Source organism: Rhipicephalus microplus, chromosome 4 (assembly GCF_043290135.1).
Source record: "Rhipicephalus microplus isolate Deutch F79 chromosome 4, USDA_Rmic, whole genome shotgun sequence".
Lineage (NCBI taxonomy): Eukaryota > Metazoa > Arthropoda > Arachnida > Ixodida > Ixodidae > Rhipicephalus > Rhipicephalus microplus.
In genome coordinates this window covers 41,006,215-41,026,705 of record NC_134703.1, presented here as the reverse complement: position 1 = coordinate 41,026,705, position 20,491 = coordinate 41,006,215, and the positions used below count along the sequence as shown (strand labels likewise).

At 48.4% G+C, this 20,491-nt stretch overlaps 1 protein-coding gene across 7 annotated transcripts in view; it reads right to left on the bottom strand.

The window, feature by feature from the left end:
* Positions 1-20,491, bottom strand: part of cpo (RNA-binding protein) — a 167,247-nt gene that overhangs the window by 35,031 nt on the left and 111,725 nt on the right. For all 7 annotated transcript variants that reach the window (XR_012894878.1, XM_075892610.1, XM_075892613.1 and 4 more), the window contains exon 2: positions 817-894. Coding sequence is in view for 6 of the 7 variants with exons in the window: in XM_075892610.1 (XP_075748725.1) it covers positions 817-894 (78 nt within the window). In the remaining variant the exon portion in view is untranslated. The remainder of the gene's footprint in view (positions 1-816; positions 895-20,491) is intronic.

The following is a 20,491-nucleotide window of genomic DNA, read 5'->3' as shown; positions in this document are numbered from 1 at the left end:
AATCGCAAGTCAGAAATTAGGCATTTTCCAACTTTCTGTAACTGTATTATTGGTTTTACTTTTATAAGGTTGTAGCTAATAAAAAGTTCATTCTTCACGCTCGCTTATTGCATAGCGTCCAATCGTCGCATCTAAGATGTGAAAAACTCAGCCACTTTATATGAGAATATGAAAAGAAACTCATATCCCAGGCTTCTGTTCGAGGACACATGGCACAAGAAGAAACTGCAGAAGCGTGGTAAGCTAGGCCCAATTCGTTATGGTTCGCAGTCCAACAGCGCAAAAAAAAACCGGACTAGAATACATAAGAGGAAAACATATCACAAACAGGCGCGGACTATCAACTGAAGGTTCATATCAAGAAAGCTGATACAATATGACACAGGAAGATATTGAAATACTGCTTCCCCTGCCTATATCGTAAAGTCTTAGGCCGCGCGATGTACTGATGCTCAAGTCACGCAGCTACGTCAAGTGACATCGCGCGAAACTATCCGAGAACGCTCGTTGCAGATTCTTTGTGTTCGAGTAAGAAGCGGCGCTTTTGCCTTATGGGCGTTGCTGCACTCAACTGATCAGGGTAAACGCAATACATCAGGGGGGGGGGGGGTGACATGGGCACACGTGTAAGCAAAGCGTGAAGGTACGAGTCTACTGGAAGAGGCTATCCTTGTACAATGTACTACATACGTGAAGTTTCGATTCATTCCGAGTATCAAGTATTAGCAGTTGTTCTGGCGCAACATGGGGATGATGGATGACTGGCCAAAAACACAGTATTTAACGGTCCTTTGAGTGAAGGTTCAGAGGACGTACCTTATAGGCACGGAATAGTAGATAGAGTTCCCTGGGCTTTGCATCCATGGGAAGGCCACTCACGAAGAGAGTTCGCACCTGCACGGAACAAAAGATTGAACAATAAATACTTCAGCCGCAAGTTCTCGACAAGCTCTCATTATAGCGAGAAAAAAATCCTCCAGAAAGACAAATATCGATCCCTTGTTCCGCACTCCCAAAGCTCACTATTACGGAAAGGTTAATTTGCCGAATAATAGGTTGTATCACACATCTATACTTTTTATCGTGGTTTGATTCCAACTTGAAAAAATATAACATTAACAATTAAAAAGGTGTCGCTGTCGCGTACTGGCGTACTTTCAGGCAGCAAAAAAAAAGTTTACGCTATTATATATTCTTGGAAGATATTGTTGGTAATTCAATTCAATGCTTATAGCGCACCAGACGAAACAAGGCACTAAGGATAGATGGGGACAGATCTGATTATGTGGTTGTCACTTGAGAGTATCTTCCTGTGTTTTTTTAATGTTATCCACCACATCAAGCAAGCCCCGTTTCCATGATAGTTTCAATTAGCCCAAACGCTCTGTGTGTGTATGTGTGGTAACATTGAAGCGGCGAAGAGAAACGCGAAGTGCCAGCGTGCTTTCATTTTCTGCCATCCTATAGCTACAGCCAAAGCAGCTGGTCGGGTAACATGCTCCGTCGTGCTAAATGATCCGTGGCTCCGACAAAGATGCCCAGATACGAAGAAAAAGCTGCGTAATCTAAAGTCCCGCTAATGGATGTGGCATATCAGAAAGTGAGGTAACCGTATTTTTATTTACTCCAAGCTCGGCTCCACGAAGTCACCTGGGTAAGAGCGCGACGGTAACCCCGTATGCGGAGTGGGTTAAAAAGGAACTTTTTTTTTCCTCCAAGGCGCTATTCATAAATGAGAAAAAGACAAGTTTTCGCAACACACAGAAACAGAAACTGTAGTGAACGCGCATTCAATCGTCCGTCGCCATTAAGGGCGTGCTATACGAAACCCACCCATTCTCAGGTCATCAAGTTAGTTCATTTACATTACCAGTAATATGTACATGCACCTTTGTTTGCTTCAGAGAAGTACGTACAACTTGATGCTCACTACATACGTGCAGCAATGTTCACTACTTACCTGCAGCAGGTACGTATACCTGCACTACATACCTGCCGCTTTTTTAACCTCAATTCTTGTGGCACATCAGTCAAATGCAGTGAAATTTTTCAAGTGCTCTCAACAAAGAAAATTGCGGCAGCTCCCATCCGTTGTGGCAATCGCTTTCCTACGAAGCAGTCGGCAAGTGCTTCGCATGAAACCGATTTTCGGCTTCGAGCCAAGCGTTAAGACGTGGATTGGCCTCAGCTTCAGACAAGGCTGGCTGTATGCAGTATAAATAATTATATACGAATGTTCACCAACATTAACCAACTGCGGCTACAGTTTTTAACAAATCAACCAATCAATCAATCAGTCAAGTTTTCAATGCCTTAAAATTGATGACCTGACTTTGTTCACCCTACATCACCCCATAATTTTGCAGATGTATTGTGCGTTTATATCAGTCATGTGTGTGTGTTTTTTTTTTTGCTACCGTGTTCAATATCTCTGACCTGTACCCTAGTGTGGTGTCCTTCTAATATTACCTTAAATGGAGTGTGTTTTCTACACTAGGAGCTCATGTCACCCTTCGGTACGTAAATCATGGCATGGCGACAGTTTTACACATTTATTTAAATACTTTCCAGTTCTTGTTAAGACACTTTTAGTAAATTCATTATTGCCGCTAAAAAATGCAAGTCATCTTTACAATTCGTAAGGCACCTCTACCATACAACATAAATTCAGACGGATTGCCAGCGGCGGCAGCAAACACTTTCAGTTAATACTGAGGACAGCATAACGATATCCTGGAGTAGAGAATGAGCGCAACAAAAAGGCTCACACTTCAAAATAATGACAAGTGAAGGCAAGCCCATATGCATCATTGTTTTGCTTATTCTACAGCATCATTACTGTCTTTTTCATCTTGAACTTTATCCGCCGCTGTAAAACAGTTTACACCCTTAAGGGTGCTCTGCATGTTTACGATAGGGGAGTTTTGAGAAACCAAAACACCCATGTAATAGGTGTTTGGTGCTTCAGAACACGTGGGACATGGGTGTTTTGGTTTTTCAGAGCACCCTTATCGTAAGGTGTCTGTTATAGACACGCGAAGCACTCTTAAGGGTGCAAGCAGGCTTACAGTGGCGGGCGTAATTTTTTCCACAGTCCTAATAGCAGTGCATGCGAGTTTTACACCTGTGAATTTTTCCTTTCATGCTGGTGCTATGTGAACATAGCATCATTGCGCCAAAGTAACATTTATTTTTACGCACAATGAGTTTCTCGAATCCAGCGATAAGCCCAAATGCACAACATTCCAGAATTTGGTATAGTCAATATAGATAAGCCTTTTTTATAGGACACTGAGCACAATACTCGTTCAACTTTCGAAAATGAAAAACTCGGGAACTTTTTTTTTACACTTTTGCAAGATAAAGTCATTGCCTTCCTACGGAGTGAAAGCCGTTTCATGCGAGCCACTTATAACGTTGTAAAGCGCAAAGCCGAAACTCCATCCACACTGTCGACGCAGACACAAATCACGTTCGCGGCAGTGTTTCGGAATGATTTTTTGTTAGGGTGTGCGTCGGAACGAGTCATAAATATACGGTACCCTCTCTCTGGACAAATACGCATCTGTTGCGCAAATTTTAACGGGGGAATCTCTGCTTTAGCTTCACTTCGCGCTCTTGTGCTTTTCGGCAGCCCGAATCACATCAAAGGAAATGCCCGCCGAAGCGAAGTCCTCATGTCTTCTTAAAAGGTTCCGTTCTACCGTTAAGTCACCTTTCTTTCCACTCACAGTTCTCGCTGCATTTTCGAAGCGCGGGTTTCCTCACACGAAATGAAGACTTGCCCAACGTACCGCATATATAGTAAAGCTGTTGGGTATGCTCGGAACTTTCTTCATAGCTATTATTTATTATTTTTAAGAAAGTATCTACAATGACATCAGTACGTACGTCCTTTCAGTTTACCAAACGAAACAAAAACGAAGAGATATATCACAAAGGCAACCTCGGCATGACAAAGCACTTTATAGCAGCGACGTTCTTCTCTTACACTTTTTTTTTTACACCTCGGGTTTTTCTGAGCGCATTTTTCAATGACGACACAATTTCTTTTTTCCTGGCGTTCACTAAAAAACGAGCCCACGCTTGCGTCGACTGCCGTAGACAGTTTCAATGTTTCGGCATCTGCAGCGGTAGTATAGATGACTAGATATATGAAAATGTTCATCGCATGTAGTGTTTCTGACTGGGTAAAGTGTTTCTGATTGGGAAGAGAGAATGACGATAGGACAGACGGGCTGTCCTTTCCAGTCCGCAGTGTTTCGTAACTTTCACACTCCCTAATCTCTCGTGCATTCGTCTCAAGAGGCTACAGTTGTTTGTGTACGATGATAGACGCGCACCATCATTTCGTTGCACTCGTACGCGTGCGTTTCAGCAGAGTCGAAGGGTCGCTTCAACATCTTGGCACAACAGCAATGCGAACCAATTTTTTGGTGCAAAAGACACGTTCTTCAGTATGCCGCTCTTAATCGAAATAGACATTTCGTTTTTGTCTGATAAGGGGGCTATAGAAGCTTATATTAATAAATTTCATGGAGAACGTTATTGTATTAATCAGCTTACGCAATCTTATCTTCATCGCCTCAGAGTTGCGGCATATTCACTGACTTTTCGAAAAGAAACCTCCGAAGTAATCACACGTCTTGAGTCTTTCTCAACATATTCTGTCAGCGAACAGCCGCCATGTGTCGCTCCTAAGCCAGAAGTAACGAAAGAAAGAACAATGCACCAAAACTGTTGCAAGCTGTTCTTGTATCCTGTAATCATTCCAGCCCTCCATCTCGACCCTACACCCCGCACCCTCATATGTGCGAAAATGGGGCAAGACGCTATGTGCGAGCATTGCCTCAGCGCCAACTCTTTTCCCGAGTTGCCCCGGCTTTGGCTGCTGAAGGCGAGGCAATTTGCATGTCTGGGCTTTCCGCCCTAAGCTCCCAGACTAGGCCGACAGGCAAACTGCAGAACGCGTCGGAGAATAAAAGATCAAGGGGGTCTTCGTCAAAGTGCTTCGTCAAAGGCGAGACGCTAATCCTCTTCATGCGTCAGCCTGGGAACCAGATTGATCTATTGAAAAGCGCTAAAGCCTGCACACGTCGGGAAATATTCAACAATGATGGCGTTGACGCAAGTGTCTAACAACATACAAGGACAGAAGTATACGCCGCAATTCACGACTCCAACTGAGCGCTCGCCACCTAGCGGCCGCGCCTGCAAACGGCGCTAACCGGGTCAACCTTGAAAGGAGATAGGCTACCACGTTGCGCACGCTGAGAAGAGCCGCATAGTTTCTTTATTTTATATGTGGAGCATTTCTTAGTCACATGATGTCGCACTTTGGCGTCGGCAGTGGCGCCGTCCACACCCCCACTGCGCATGCTGCGTCTCGTCCAGACACACGCACGCTCGCGTCTCGTGCCGGACCAGGAAGACACCCACAGAATTGACCATTTGCGGGAAAACCACTGCGCATGAGCAGTAACCGCACAGGTAGCGTTCCTGTACAGGCGTTTTGGTTTTGGTTGGAAAACATCAGCCTGGCGTTCCATCAATATGACCCGTACACTGTAAGCAAAAGTTAGCCGAAATGGGAGTTTCTCCAGCACATAAGCCCACAGAACTCCCCTGCCTCAATTATTTACTCCCTGGTAGGGAGTGAACTCAGCACATGTCATCGTAAAACGCCCCCTCCTTAATCACAGAGTTTATGAACGACATGACCTTGTTAAACTCCCCAGGGAGTTTCAGGTCACGTGGTTACAAACTCCCTATAGGAGCTTTAACAACCCTCATTGGGCGTGACGTGTGTGTGTGTGTGTGTGTGTGTGTGTGTGTGCGTGTGTGTGTGTATGTGTACGGGCATATGTTTGCACGTCGGTGTGAAACACATGTGCTTTGTGTGGCTAACCGTGTAAGCATCTGTCAACAGGCAACGATATTATAAGTGCACCGAAGAATAGCAACGACTGGTTGGTATTTACTGGGAACATTTCAATATACTTCGCACCGTTAAACCACGCTGCACATCGGTCTGATTCCTCAACGAAACGTCGGGAATGCCGCGCTTCAAAGGGCCGAGAAACAAAAAACTTCGAAGAATAAATTAATGGTAGCATTAGTAAGCTGTTACGATCGTCAGCGGCTGCTCCTGGAGTTTCACCATCAGAAACGTCAAAGTGGTCTGAAGTAGGCTTCGCTCGACTACGGCAGGCTGGCCGGCAACCGGTCTGAGAGTTGCGCCGGCGACGCGCTCGCCCCGTCTCCGCCGATAGTGGCTTCTCGGAGTGTCACCGGTATTTCATCGCGGCTGTAACATCTAAGTGGTAAGAAGGCCTTGCTATGCTGTCGGTATCAAGCCGGCATCGTATCGAACTCGCACTGCGCGCCAGCCACCGCGGCAAGCTCTACGAGCTAGCACCGACCACCGGCGGTGCAAAGAATGTGTTTCACAAAAAATGAAGGCTGCTGGGATGTGTAACAGTCTTCTGCGCCTTGCGACCGCAGCTGTCAATGACTAACTACAAGGCGAGCGCCGAACGAGGCGGAGTACGATCGTCAGCGATTGCACCGTAAAACTTCGAAGCGGTTCGAAGTAGGCTTCGCTCGACTACGGCAGGCTGGCCGGCAACCAGTCTGAGAGTTGCGCCGGCGACGCGCTCGCCCCGTCTCCGCCGATAGTAGCTTCTCGGAGTGTCACCGGTATTTCACCGGCTGCAACATCTAAGCGGTAGGAAGGCCTCGCTATGGCGTCGGTATCAAGCCGGCATCGTATCGAACTCGCACTGCGCGCCGGCCACCGCGGCAAGCTCTACGAGCTAGCACCGACCACCGGCGGTGCAAAGAATGTGTTTCACAAAAAATGAAGGCTGCTGGGATGTGTAACAGTCTTCTGCGCCTTGCGACCGCAGCTGTCAATGACTAACTACAAGGCGAGCGCCGAACGAGGCGGAGTACGATCGTCAGCGATTGCACCGTAAAACTTCGAAGCGGTTCGAAGTAGGCCTCGGTCGACTACGGCAGGCTGGCCGGCAACCAGTCTGAGAGTTGCGCCGGCGACGCGCTCGCCCCGTCTCCGCCGATAGTAGCTTCTCGGAGTGTCACCGGTATTTCACCGGCTGCAACATCTAAGCGGTAGGAAGGCCTCGCTGTGGCGTCGGTATCAAGCCGGCATCGTATCGAGCTCGCACTGCGCACCGGCCGCCGTGGCGAGCTCTGCGAGCTATACATGCAATCCATGCGAGCAACGGGAACAGCGACTGCGAACCGTCTCATTCGTTTAAGTCTATCGCTCCGTAGCTTAAACTGCGTGGATAGCGGACACCTATTTCTGTTCATAGGAAAAACGAGACGTAAACTGCACATCAGCAAGCATTTTGTGATCGCCAGCTCTCATTCATCGAATCACCGTGCCGTACTCGTGAGTGAGGCCTAGTCGTCGAACGCGGTAGCGGCGGTCTACCTCGGTTCATCGCTGGAGCTGCTAAATGTGCCTCGTTATTGTGTTCATTCAAGGCCGCGCGCACTTTGTGTATGATTCCGTGCATTTTACGGGTTCACAAACAGTACTGCTAATGCAAATTCAGCCCGTACGACAGAGCGTCAACTGATGAAACTTTTCGCTATAGTAAAAAAATAATAAATATTAGGCAGGCTTAGGATAAAAGGCATGTGTGTTGAAGTGCGTACATCAGACCACCGCAAGTTCATACTTACGCCGTGCGTATTTATTGCCTAATTAACAGCAAAAAAAGGCTTTCACCAAGGCGACATGGGAGGTAAAAATGTGGTGCATATATATACCCGGTGACTATATGGTAGGTGTGTACTGCGTGTGGCAAGCTGTGGTGAGTGCGAGTGTTGTGATATAACGTGAACGTTGTGATAATGTTTGTGTACTGTAATCATTGTTGTGCGCATTAAATGGTATGTAATTAAAGTTACGCTTGCGCATGGTACGGCTGCTGACGTAATTTTTTTTTCTTTGTCGATGCAAAAACTTTACTCCCATACTGACCTGAAAAAGTTCCCCAATGGATGTGAATAAAAACTCCCCTGGCACCATGCAAAAACCCCCTTCTGATGGGGAGTAAATTTTTTACTCCCTCCGGACGGTTTTTTAAAACTCCCATCTGGGCGTGCGCTAGAGGACAAGGTCATTTACTCCCATCTCGGCTTATTTCTGTTTACAGTGTAGTAACGGCGAACACTGCCGTTTTCACGCAAACACCGTACCTCACAGACGGTGCACAAGCCGTCCTCACTGAACCTATAGTTAATCGACAGACATTTCAAGGTTCAACTTCAAGTGTATAACATAATGTTCTTCTTAAAAGAGCAGGCGTAATGAGCCTGGCGAAGCGTCGAGGTAGCGGAGTGCAGGTATCACCTCACTTGGTTATTTCTCAGGCTGAAACGCGAGAAATTCTTGTTTTACACCGTGTATACAAACGTCAACAGAATGTTTTTCTCCTTTACCTTCTTGTTTCAGTAACGGGCATGCGTTTTTGGTCCTAAAGCAACAAAACAAGCGTTTTGTTTTCCAACCAAAAGCGAAGCTTTCCTGTTTACACGACAGGGGGCGCTCACTTTTCCGCAAATGGTCAATTGTCACTCCCCGTCCCCACGCTCGCCTCGCAAAGCTGACACAGGCATAGTCTGCTAACAAAAAAAAAAGACCTCGCGATGCCTCGAAATATGCATCCTCAGCATCACCGAGCAAGGCGGCGCGCCGGGGTTAACATGATCCAGAATAACCATCGCAGTGACCCGCAAGCGCGATACGTGGACGCAGCCAAGTATCCGGGACATAACGCCTTCGTGATTAACGTCACAGATTACAAGGGCACGGTACTGGCATAGGCGACTATCTTCGCCAAACGTGCGGAAACAGCTGGAGAGGCTGCGATAGCCCTCGCCACCCAGGCAAGTGAGGATCCCATCGTCGTCTTTACCGACTCCCAAACAGCGGCACGGAACTACCTGAAAGGCAGGGTCTCCACAGTGGAGATTAAGCTACTAAAACGAATGGACAATCCTCCCCCCTACACACGCACCGAGTGGGTTCCGGGTCAGGAAGGTCTCGAGAGAAATGAAGCAGCACACACCGCAGCCAGCGAATGAGTCAATCAGGCATTCCCGTATACGAGATCCGAGGCACCTCCCACTCAAGAACAGAAGCAGAGGCAAGAGAACTCGTAACGCTAACGTATCATGCATTACTGTGTAGTGCCTTCTTCTTCTTCTTCTTCTTCTTCTTCTTCTTCTTCTTCTTCTTCTTCTTCTTCTTCTTCTTCTTCTTCATTGTCATCGTCATCATCTTCTTCTTCTTCTTCTTCTTCATTGTCATCGTCATCTTCTTCTTCTTCTTCTTCTTCTTCATTGTCATCGTCATCGTCGTCATCATCATAATCATCATCATCATCATCATCATCATCATCATCATCATCATTTTCTGAACACCGCGCCACACCTTTCGCGCAGCTGAGGCTAGCTTGAGCTGCGCGAGATGAAAACGAGCTCACGCGCCTGGCGTGTCGGACGCTTGCAGCCGCCGCGGCTCCGCTTCAGGCCTGAAATAAAGTGGCGTGATCTGCACGGCCCCGTTGGTCGCCTTCGACGTCGTCTCCCGTCTCTCACCTCGCTTGCTACCCGGAGAACGCGCCCTTAGACGAGCCACCGGCTGCCATGTTCCCGCGACTCTGCCCGCCAGTGCCGCTGTTCCAGTCGACCTACCCCAAGGTATGGTTTATGCAGCTCAACGCCGTTCTTGCGGTGAATGGCGTCACGGACCATGCCACTGATGCACGCCATTCTTCTCAACGCCCTACCAGTAAAGCTGCGTCATCTCTCTGCCACTTCAAGCTCCAGCCTGCAGCCTTACGATGACCTCTGCTCTGCAGTGCTGGCCTCCTACGGCCTCGTCTACCACCCGCTTCCGTTCACTTGTGACTTCCCGGTCTCCCGTGAGTCACAGCAAGCGGTATCAACCAGCCATCGTCCCTGCCTTGACCAAGCCTTCGATTGCCCGGCTAGGTCTCCTTCAACCTATCGTCCGGCTAGTACCGACGCCATTCCCACGCCCGACTGCCCACCCGATAAAGTGCTTCAAGACGTCCCTGCTGCCGATGACCTCTCCGCCACAAGGTGCGTTTTTTTCGAAGTCCTCGGCCGATGGTCCTTCAGGGATGCTCGCCACCCGCACGTCTTCTTCAACCTCCAATGACCACGACTTCTCGGACATGTCAGACTCCATGAAGGCTACATTTCCGCACATCCTGGAGCCTGCTACGACCCACGACATCATAACGCCTGCTACTCGGCCCCCGATCACACAGGTTGCGCCGTCCTGCTTGACTTCCGCGGCCCGCAACCCATGACATGTCAGACTCCATGACCACTACACCGCCGCACGCCCTGGAGTCTGCCACGACCACGGACATCCTCACGGCCGCTATTCATCCCTCTTTCGTGGACGCATCACCGTCGACGTTGTCCAAGCAACCCAATGTTTCACCGACTTTGCCATTGCGTCCATCTTGCTGGCAGAAACAACTATCGTTCTCGAAGTCTACCACAGCAGAAGTTTGCGCCACCAACCATCTACGACCGACCGTGTGCGATGCTGTGACGATGACGAAAAATCTCGAGGACCAATTGCCTGGCCCGCCACAGGTAGAGCAGGCCGCGTGCGCCCTACCGGACACATCGGCAGACGACTCGCCAGCCACCCAGCGCACGCGGTTTTCTGCACTTACTAAACCTCCGAGTACAGCTGACGCGTCTTCCAGTCCATTAACAACTGCTCCGCATAGCACTACAACTGGTCATGTCATGTCCATATACCTTCAAATCGCGCAAAGCGCTAGGGGGAAGCCCTGTAGTGCCATCATCATCATCATCATCATCATCATCATCATCATCATCACTTCCTGACCACCGAACCGCTCCTCTCGCGCAGCTGAGACCAGCTCAAGCTGCACGAGAAGAGAACTAGCTCATGTGCCTGGCGTGTCGAACCCTGGTAGCCGCCGCGGCTCCGCTTTAGGCCTGAAATAAAGTGGCGAGATCAGCACGGCCCTATTGGCCGCCTTCGGCGTCGTCTCACGTCTCTCGTCTCACTCGCTACAACTGCAACATTATCGACTCGAACGCAGGGCATACCCTCCGCGACAGCCGAAACTCGCAAGAGACGAAGGCACTAATTACAGGCGCCTTCAAAGCAACACGTTCAACGCACCATATGAGGCCAACGTTGCATAGCTACATCTGTCTTCGCTGCAATGTGGCACTCTGGAGCACCTCCTACTGCCGCGCTAAGTAACCAAAGCTACAAGCAGCAGCGCCAGATGCGGACCAAGACATCCTCAGTGAAGCGTGGGAGGCTGTGTTAACCAGCCGGACCTGTACGACCACACCCCGCCGCGGTGGTCTAGTGGCTAAGGTACTCGGCTGCTGACCCGCAGGGCGCGGGTTCGAATCCCGGCTGCGGCGGCTGCATTTCCGATGGAGGCGGAAATGTTGTAGGCCCGTGTGCTCAGATTTGGGTGCACGTTAAAAAACCCCAGATGGTCTAAATTTCCGGAGCCCTCCACTATGGCGTCTCTCATAATCATATAGTGGTTTTGGGACGTTAAACCCCACATATCAATCAATCAACCTGGACGACCACCGTCAACTCGTCGCTCGAGCCCGGCGGGCTGTCCAGGCCAAAGGGTTCCTGGAATAAGGGTCCCTCCCAACTTCACTCACAAGCTTCACTCAATAAAAGTTTTTTCTCTTTCTCTCTGACCTGGCCACAGAGCGTCGCGTACTGGTGAGCCTATCGTCTGCTCGGTGTGCCTGCGACAACGGTGGAAGACATGCTTTTTCCCGTGCCTCGAAGACGCAAGCCCTCCGAGCCTTCCTCGAGATCTGTGCGTCCACAGACCTCGGCGCCTTATAGACGGACACTTTCACTTACTTCTGCTGACTGTACTGACAAGACATTCTCTTCCCATGCCCAGCGCTTGCCATGCCTTTCATTTTTTTTTTCTTATCTCATCTCTTCTACCTATCATCTTTACTTCCCCCTTTTCCCATCCCTAAAGGCGCTGACCTGTGCACACGCGACGGGAAGCAGAAAATAGCGTCATTTTCATCTCTTCGTCTTTCATTAACCTCTCTCTCTCTTTATTAAAAAAACGACTGTTCACGCTGCACAACCGTTCACTGCCCCCCCCCCCCTCGTATATGTAAGTACTGGATCGCGCGTTCGGAATTCAGTCAAGGGCGTCTTTACTTGGCGTTCGCTTGACGTTGAAGGCAGCGCTTCTCCTTCATTGAATAATAACTATGGACCTTCTCCCCGAAGGGAACAGATGGGATGCCAAGCTGTAGCGGTGTGCACGGCGTTGACCCGGATGAAACGGGCGTCGACGCGTGTGCTCGAAGAACGGTCTGAAGCGAAACTCGGGGTAGCGTTTACTCTAGTAAACGTTTGTTTGAAACGCAAAGACACGGGAGGCGGGACACGTTGACGAGCTTGCGCTCGGCTTCCTTGGCTACCAAACTTTAACACAGGAAATTGCAAAAGAAAACATCAACGATAATTCTCGGGGTAGTTCTGTGCTGTTAGAGGCCAGAACGGAAGTACTGCGGACCAAGGCGCACCGAGCCAAATACGAACGCACAGACACGGTATGTACTGCGTGCGGAAAGGAGGCGGAAACCGCTGAACATTTGATAACGTTCTGTAAAGAGCTCCACCCAGGATAATGGCGCGGAATTTTTCAAAGCATTGGGGCTTAGAGACACTGAAGGCAAAATAAACTTTAAACGGGTAGACATAACCAGGAGGAGGCTAACTGATTGGTGTCTACAATGAAGGCACGAATGAAATTTAATCCTTAAACATATAGTGACAGTACTTGACTTTATGGCTAGGCGGCGTGAGCCAGCGCCCGATCTAAAGGGCACAGCCGGATACATTCATTCATCCATCCACTTGAGAAGTGGGCTCGAGCAAAGTTTTAGTATAACCTCCTTGGCTCGAGTGTTGCGAGCGGTGGAGAGGGTGAAGCGAGAGGGAGCTGACACGCGGCGAGCGCGTGGCAGGCAAGAAAGAGAGACGTCGCGGCGGACTGTAGGAGGGCGTGAAGTACTTGGCACCGCTCAACATCTGCGGCGAGGAGAGCGGAGCAGACGGAGGGAGAGCGCTACACAGGGTAGTCAAAGAGCTGCTTCGCATCTTATAAGAACAATAAAGACGAAATAACAATTAAGCATTCCCAAACCATACCCAAACACGCAACATTAACGCGATACCCCCCCCCCCCATTCTGCGACGCATTTACTCGAGTCCCCCCCCCCCCCGTAGGAAGATGCGAGCTACGTTTTTTTTTTTTTTCAGTTCTGCACGCGTGAGCCCAAAAGACGAAAGCAATATCCAAATACGTACCGCAGTGCGTGGCATAGCGGTTGAAATATGGCAACGTATCGTTCGTTCTAACACTTCCCGATGGTTGCAGACGACTCGCGACAGCGAACGGCGCAAACTAACTTACGCATTGGAAAGAAGGTGATTGACACTACGGTAGTTTTTTCTAATCAATTCGCTCACGATGACTTAGTTCACCTGGGTGATCGCACCATTATTTATTACGTTTGTATTTTTATTAATACACACGATTTCCCTAAGCGTAGAGTATGGTTTCGTTTATATAAGCAATCGCTTTAAAAATTTTGTTGCGTTGCGTGTGTGACTGTATTTTAGATGCGAACTGTATTTTAGATGTGTAACTGTCTCGCGGGTACGCACAGCAGCTCGCCACAGGTGTTGGAGCGGTGCCAAGTAGGTAGTCGCCACTGCGCGTTAACGTCGCTCTCCCACACCCGCAGCAGCAGCCGGCTCCTCCACCCACTCCCAACACACTTTTCACTCGCTTCACTCTCTCCAACACCCACAACACTCGACCGCACGTCAAGTAGAAGCGCTCGTTTGGCTCACTTATCTGTGATGAAACTTGCACGAAACCCAACCCGCATCCCGTGCCTTTGCGTTTCAAAAAGTGTATTCGAGTAAACGCTACGCCAAGCTTCGCTTCAAACCATTCTTCAAGCACCCACGTCAACGCTCGTTTCAAACGGGTCAACGCCGTGCGCACCACTGCAGTTTCGCATCCCATCAGGGTTCTCTTCGGGGAGATGGTCCATAATTTCTTTGCATATGCTTGTTTTCTGCGCAAGATTTAGTGCTACCCATTCTCAAATTAAGCCACTGTAATCCTTCCTCTCGAATATTTCTGATTTCGCATGTGTTTATATACACGCACACAAACCGTGCATGCGAAGATCGTGCGTGCGTAGCGTGCGTGTATGTATGTATGTTCCTGCGTATATATATCCTACCCGTGCATTCGTAGCGTCCGTGGCGTGCGTGCATATATCTGCTTTGAATATCAACTACTGCCAACACGAACAAGCGAGTGTTCAGAAGCACATGACCTTATTAATCAGAAACTTGTTAGCACCGATCAACGAACGAAAAAAAAAGATCATTCTTGTTACAATCAAAACTTAGGTTTGCCTTATCACACGATACACTGGCACAGGCACAGCTCCGTTCTGTAATCAAGTGAACGGCATGCGTATTCAGCTTTTGGCGGGGCAACAGAGCTCAATGAGATACATGCAATCTGCAAAATAAGTCACTGCGTAGTTACCTCAAAAACTGTGAAAGCCTTGCATGTATAGCAGTGTAGCAACGCAGCGCTGGAGTGCTAGCACTTTTCAGAGAAGCGCGCTATACATGAGTAGTTGCCTTCTTCAATTTCGGTCTCACTAGACAAGTTCTTCAACTTGAAGTTAATTTAATGCGGTTTGCCAAAGAGGCTCGATATTTGCTAGCACCACGCAACTATTTCCGCTGTTTCTCCAGTGAAATTCTTAATGTCAATGATATTGAGGTGGTCCGCTGCCAGTATCCTTTCATTCGACGAAGCAGCCCGATTCGACACCACAATGAAGAAACTTCAGCACAGCGTCAAGCGAAAGTGCCCCATCGGCCCTGTTAAGCATAGCCATCTTTATTTTTTCGACCTATGTTGCCAGCAGACGGAGTGTTGTTGCGAATATAACGGATGCTGCGCTACACGCTGAACAACTTGGCTTCGAAACTATTATTTTCAGGTAGCTATTGTTTTAAAGGCATTCCTAAAAATAAAGACATGATAAGCAGCATTCAAGCTCCTCTAGCTTACTGGCCTGGATGGTATTGGTATGTAAAAAGAAAAAGATAGCGGTAACTGAAAAACCTAGCAATGCTACATCTTCTTTCAGTATAGGCTATATGTAATCCGTCTTAAATATCTCATTCTGTTGCAGTTCCCAGGACAAAAACCTTTTCCACCAGTCATGTTCGTACATGTATAGAGAAAGAGAGCACTCTAGATATTAAACTGCTTCAATTTCCTTCTTTTTTAATTCTAATTTTGTTTTGCACACGAGTTCTATTTCCTGTTACTCAGTCTTGCCATAGGCTAATCAATCATTTTGATCAAAACTTTCAGAACTCATTGACAAGTGCATACACCGCTTCTTTCTCATAAGGTATGCTATGTTCCATAGGCTATTACTTGCTTTTTTATTTATGTTTTGTACCGTTGCTGTGTAACGGCAGACGCCAAAAAAAAAATATATCGTCTACTTAATTTGTCTGCGTCCTGCCGCAAAGTTACACAAACAAAAAATTGTTTGCGACATTGCGTTACAAGTAAACCTGTCAAGACATGCCGTTCGATCAACATGAAATAGATGCTCACGTAGCAACTCAAGATTGTGCATCATACCATTTGAATTCTTTACACTTTTTAGTTTCTTTTAGTGGCAATGCTCCAAGTAATTTTACGTTACTTCGAAGTTCAATACACGTATCAAATTAGTTTCATTTCGGGGTGCAGAACACTAAAGGTAGTATTTCTTTTACTATCTCTAGACAAAAAGGAATGCGCTTAACTTTACGCACTTAGATATTGTAGCGTTCTATATTACATGCTAAAATATTCTTATTACACGAGAGTTTTTGAAGAATATTTGTAACAAGTGTAGACTTTTATATGCGAAAACGCACCAAGTGATTAGTGTTGAAATAATAAGTTTAACTAAACATGGTTGATCCGCCCGTCATACCGATCAGTGTAACGTGAAAGTGAAACACGTCTTCAAAGAAGTAGAGCTTATTGTGAAGTGATATATGAGAGCTTCTACCATGTATATTGGTGTTTGGCTGCTAGAGCATCATTTGACGTGGATGCATCCACGTTGATGACTCTGGCACATCTCGATTGCAACGACTAACACCCAAGATCATTACTTGACCATCGTGGTAGCTGATGTTGTCATCATACACCTGGACACAGCATATCGTGAATCTCGCCCAAAGATGCCATCAGCAGCAGGAGGAGGAGGAGGAGAAGAGCAACAAGAGATAAGGCAGGGAGGTTAACCATGCAGGCACATGCCCGGGGGGATAAACAACATGAGGGAAGGCAGGGAGGTTAACCAGGCACATGCCCGGTTTGCTACCCTACGCTGGGGGAATAGGAAGGGGGCATAAAGATGAGAGAGAGGAAGAGGAAAGAGAAGAGAAAGAGAGAGAGAGAGAGAAAAAGGAGGATTATCAGTCAATCGGCTGGCGCGTATGCAGCGGTGGCACTACACAAAAGTTAAAGGTGGTCACATAGGCCTGTAGTCCTCAAAAAGCACAAGACAGCTTTGACTGCTTTTTGAGCCGACGAAAGGCGATGACGGTGTTCCAGTAGCATCTGCACAGAGAGTGGCCGATCGTCCAATTGTCGCAATGCGTCCGAAAGCTTCTGTCTTTCAGAGGCAAATCGAGGGCAATGACATATCAGATGGTCGATGTCTTCTTTGGTGCAGCAGACGTCGCATTCCGCATTGTCGGTCAATCCGATGATGGTTCTATATGCTTTTGTGAAGGCAACCCCCAATCAAAGGCGACAAAGAAGTGAAGCTTCACGTCGACGAAGTCCGGATGGAGGTCGAAGTTCCAGTCGAGGGTTTATTTGGTATAGTCTCGTATGTCTTATGCTTGGGGTGTTCCACTCCTGCAGACTCAGACTACGTGCCAGGTGACGAAGTTGCTTTGCAGCGTCAGTCCTTGACAAAGGAATCGGGAGGGTGTGTTCTTCTTGGTGCGATGTGCGAGCCGCGTTGTCTGCGGAATCATTGCCACTGATCCCACAATGGCCAGGAAGCCACTGAAACTTGACCTCGTGGCCTGTTTCTGTGACGTGGTGAACAAGCTTGACAACTTCGTAAGTTAATTGTTCACGGCAACCTCGTCGAAGGACTGACTGCATGCTCTGTAGGGCTGGTTTTGAGTCGGGAAACACAGCCCATTTACTCGGTCTTTGGGATTTGATGTACTCTAGGGCGCCACGCAAAGCCGCAAGTTCTGCCGCTGTGGACGTAGTGACATGTGACAGTTTGATTCGCAGAGTGATTCCTCTAGCTGGAATCACCACAGTACCACCAGAACCAGACGCTGTGGTTGAACCATCGGTGTATATGTGCACGTGGTTGTTGTACATTTCGTGCAGATGGCTCAAGCTCAATTGTTTTAGGGCTGATGAAGGCAAATTTGATTTTTTCTGTATTCCTGGAATTGAAACACGTACTTGTGGAAGTGTCAGGCACCACGGAGGATACACCAGTTTCTCAGCAGGCGTAAAACCTGACGTAAACGACGCACGATGAGCACAGACAATTGCACTAAATTTTGTGCGGGGCCTCTCAGTAGCGAGGGTTGCCAAGTGGTGGGAAAGATTCCTAGCATGTTGCCTGAGGTACGTACGCATCGTTTCAATGGTGATGTGCGTCATGATCGAGTAGTCCTGTGCAATGGCAATTGTTTCAGCTGTCGATGCGCAGCGGGGTAAACCAAGGCATATCCTAAGCGCTTGGGCTTGAATATTTTGGATTGTGCGCAGGTTCGTTTTGCACGTGTTAGATATAACAGGTAGGCTATACCGCAGGAATCCAGTAAATAATACCTTGTACAGCTGTAACATAGACTCGACAGACATTCCCCAACTTTTCCCAGCAAGAAACCTGAATAAGTGGCAAATGGCAGTCAGCCGCTTTTTCACGTAGTTTACGTGGGGTGTCCAAGACAGGTTTCGGTCGATTACGACTCCCAAGAACCTGTGACTCCGGCTGCATGACACCAACTGCCCGTTAATTGATATGCCGTAAGCGGACATTGGTTTTCTGGTGAAAGCCACGACTGCACACTTCTCACTTGCGATTTCAAGCCCTTGTTTGCGTAAGTGGTACGATGTCACTGATGCTGCCTTCTGAAGTCGAGCGCGAAGTTGAAGTCGAGTCACACCTGATGTCCACACACAGATGTCATCAGCATAAATGGAAAGTCGTACACTGCTTGGTTGCTTGGCAACTAGTTCAATGAGTGTTAGGTTGAACAGCGTCGGGCTTAGCACTCCGCCTTGCGGGACTCCTCGGCTGCAGTAATACTCGGGTGTCGGGCCATTCTCTGTCTGCACGTGAAATGATCTATTCTGTAGGTAGCTCTGAACCCACGTATATATCCTGCCACCGAGTCCCACTCCTTCTAGTGCGCTGAGAATGGCTTCGTGGGTGACATTGTCGTATGCCCCTTTAACGTCAAGAAACAGAGCAGCAGATAACCGTTTGCAGGCCTTCTGGTGTTCTACATATGTCACCAAGTCAACTACATTGTCAATTGACGAGCGGCCTCGTCGGAAACCGGACATGGCATCTGGATATATTTCGTAGAACTCTAAGTACCATTCCAGACGCGTTAAAATCATCCTTTCCATAACTTTTCCCACACAGCTCGCGAGGGCAATCGGGCGATAAGAGGAAATGTCCAAGGGTGACTTGCCGGCTTTGAGAAGTGGAATCAGGCGACTTGACTTCCATTCCTGTGGAACAATGCCAGTTTGCCAGGAGTCGTTGTACAGCTGCAAGAGTGCCTGCCGAGCTTGATCTCCTAGGTGACACAGAGCGCGGTAAGTGATGCCGTCAGGTCCTGGCGCTGAAGAACGTCTACACAAAGCAAGCGCAGCCTTTAGTTCGTCCATTGAAAATGAAATCTCCATTCGGGGATCACGTGAGGATATAGAAAAGTCGGGCGTCTTTGTCCCAGTTGAATGTGAGCCGCAGGCAATCCTTCGACAGAAATAATCCGCGACATCAATCTCTTCGCAGCGTAAGTGAAGTGCCAGAGATTTTAATGGGTAGCGCTGAGTAATGGTTGTACGAAGACCCCGGACAGTTCTCCAGATTAGTGACAGACGCTTTCTGGAATCCAAAGACTCGCAAAAAGATACCCATCGTTGCTTGTCCAACTTGTCCATGTGACTCTGTATTTTCTTTTGTGTGCGTCTGGCCACTCTCAGATTATCAAGTGACCTCGTGCGTCTATGACGTCGTTCTGCACGACGATGAATCGCTCACATGCCCGGTTTGCAACCCAACGCTGGGGGAATGGGCAGGGGGGATATAAAGATGAGAGAGAGATAGGAAAGAGAAAAGAAACATACAAAAAATTGTCAGTCAACGGGCTGACGCGTATGCAGCGGTGGCACTACGTAAAAGTTAAAGGCGTTCATATAGGCCTGTAGTCCTCAAAAAGCGCAAGAAGCTTTTGACTGCCTTTTGAGCCGAAGAAGAACGAGGATGGTGCTCCAGCAGCATCTGCACAGAGAGTAGCCGATCGCCCAATTGTCGCAGTGCGTCAGAAACTTTTTGTGTCTCAAGTACGTAAAAGCAATGGTACTCGACATGCACTCCTTGAAGGCGTCGTCAATTAAAAAGAGACACGGCATGGTGTGCGCGCCCAAGTAATATGGTGGCCTAAGCCTATATTCATGCGTAGACTACCGCACCGCGCTTCAGCAAAGCCGGAGGCAAAGGTTCGTAGCTTGAGCCACGAGCGTGCGCAGGCGTTTCAACTCCCACTGGCCCGTGCCTCGCACCACGAAGCTGTGGCACGACATTCACCTGTTGAAATCGTTGCCTTTATGCGGCGCTTACTGCCGGAGCTTTATTAGCCGATGAAATCGCACTCTAAGCTGTGGGCGATGGAGAAGCAGCGTTGGTGCATGAGGAAACACCGACAACATGCCGTCACGCGCTAACACGAACCGAAAGGCAAAGAACGTAGCGTGCGTCTAGGGCGACTCCCAGATGCTATAGCGCGACCAGTATTCGTCTCTAATATCGAGGTGTTTTAACCATGGCCTCCAACGTCACCAATCTCGAAGGCCTCGCTTTAACTGCGTCGTCAGCTAATTGTTCCCTCTCGGTGCTGGTAAGTGTCATGACGCATTACTTCACTACACACCTCACAGACGGCAGCACCACCCGACTCCATCATACCCCAAACATAGAGAGCAGCGTGTCAGAGAGAATGCGTGAATGACATAAGGTGTGTTTGTAAAGGATTGTG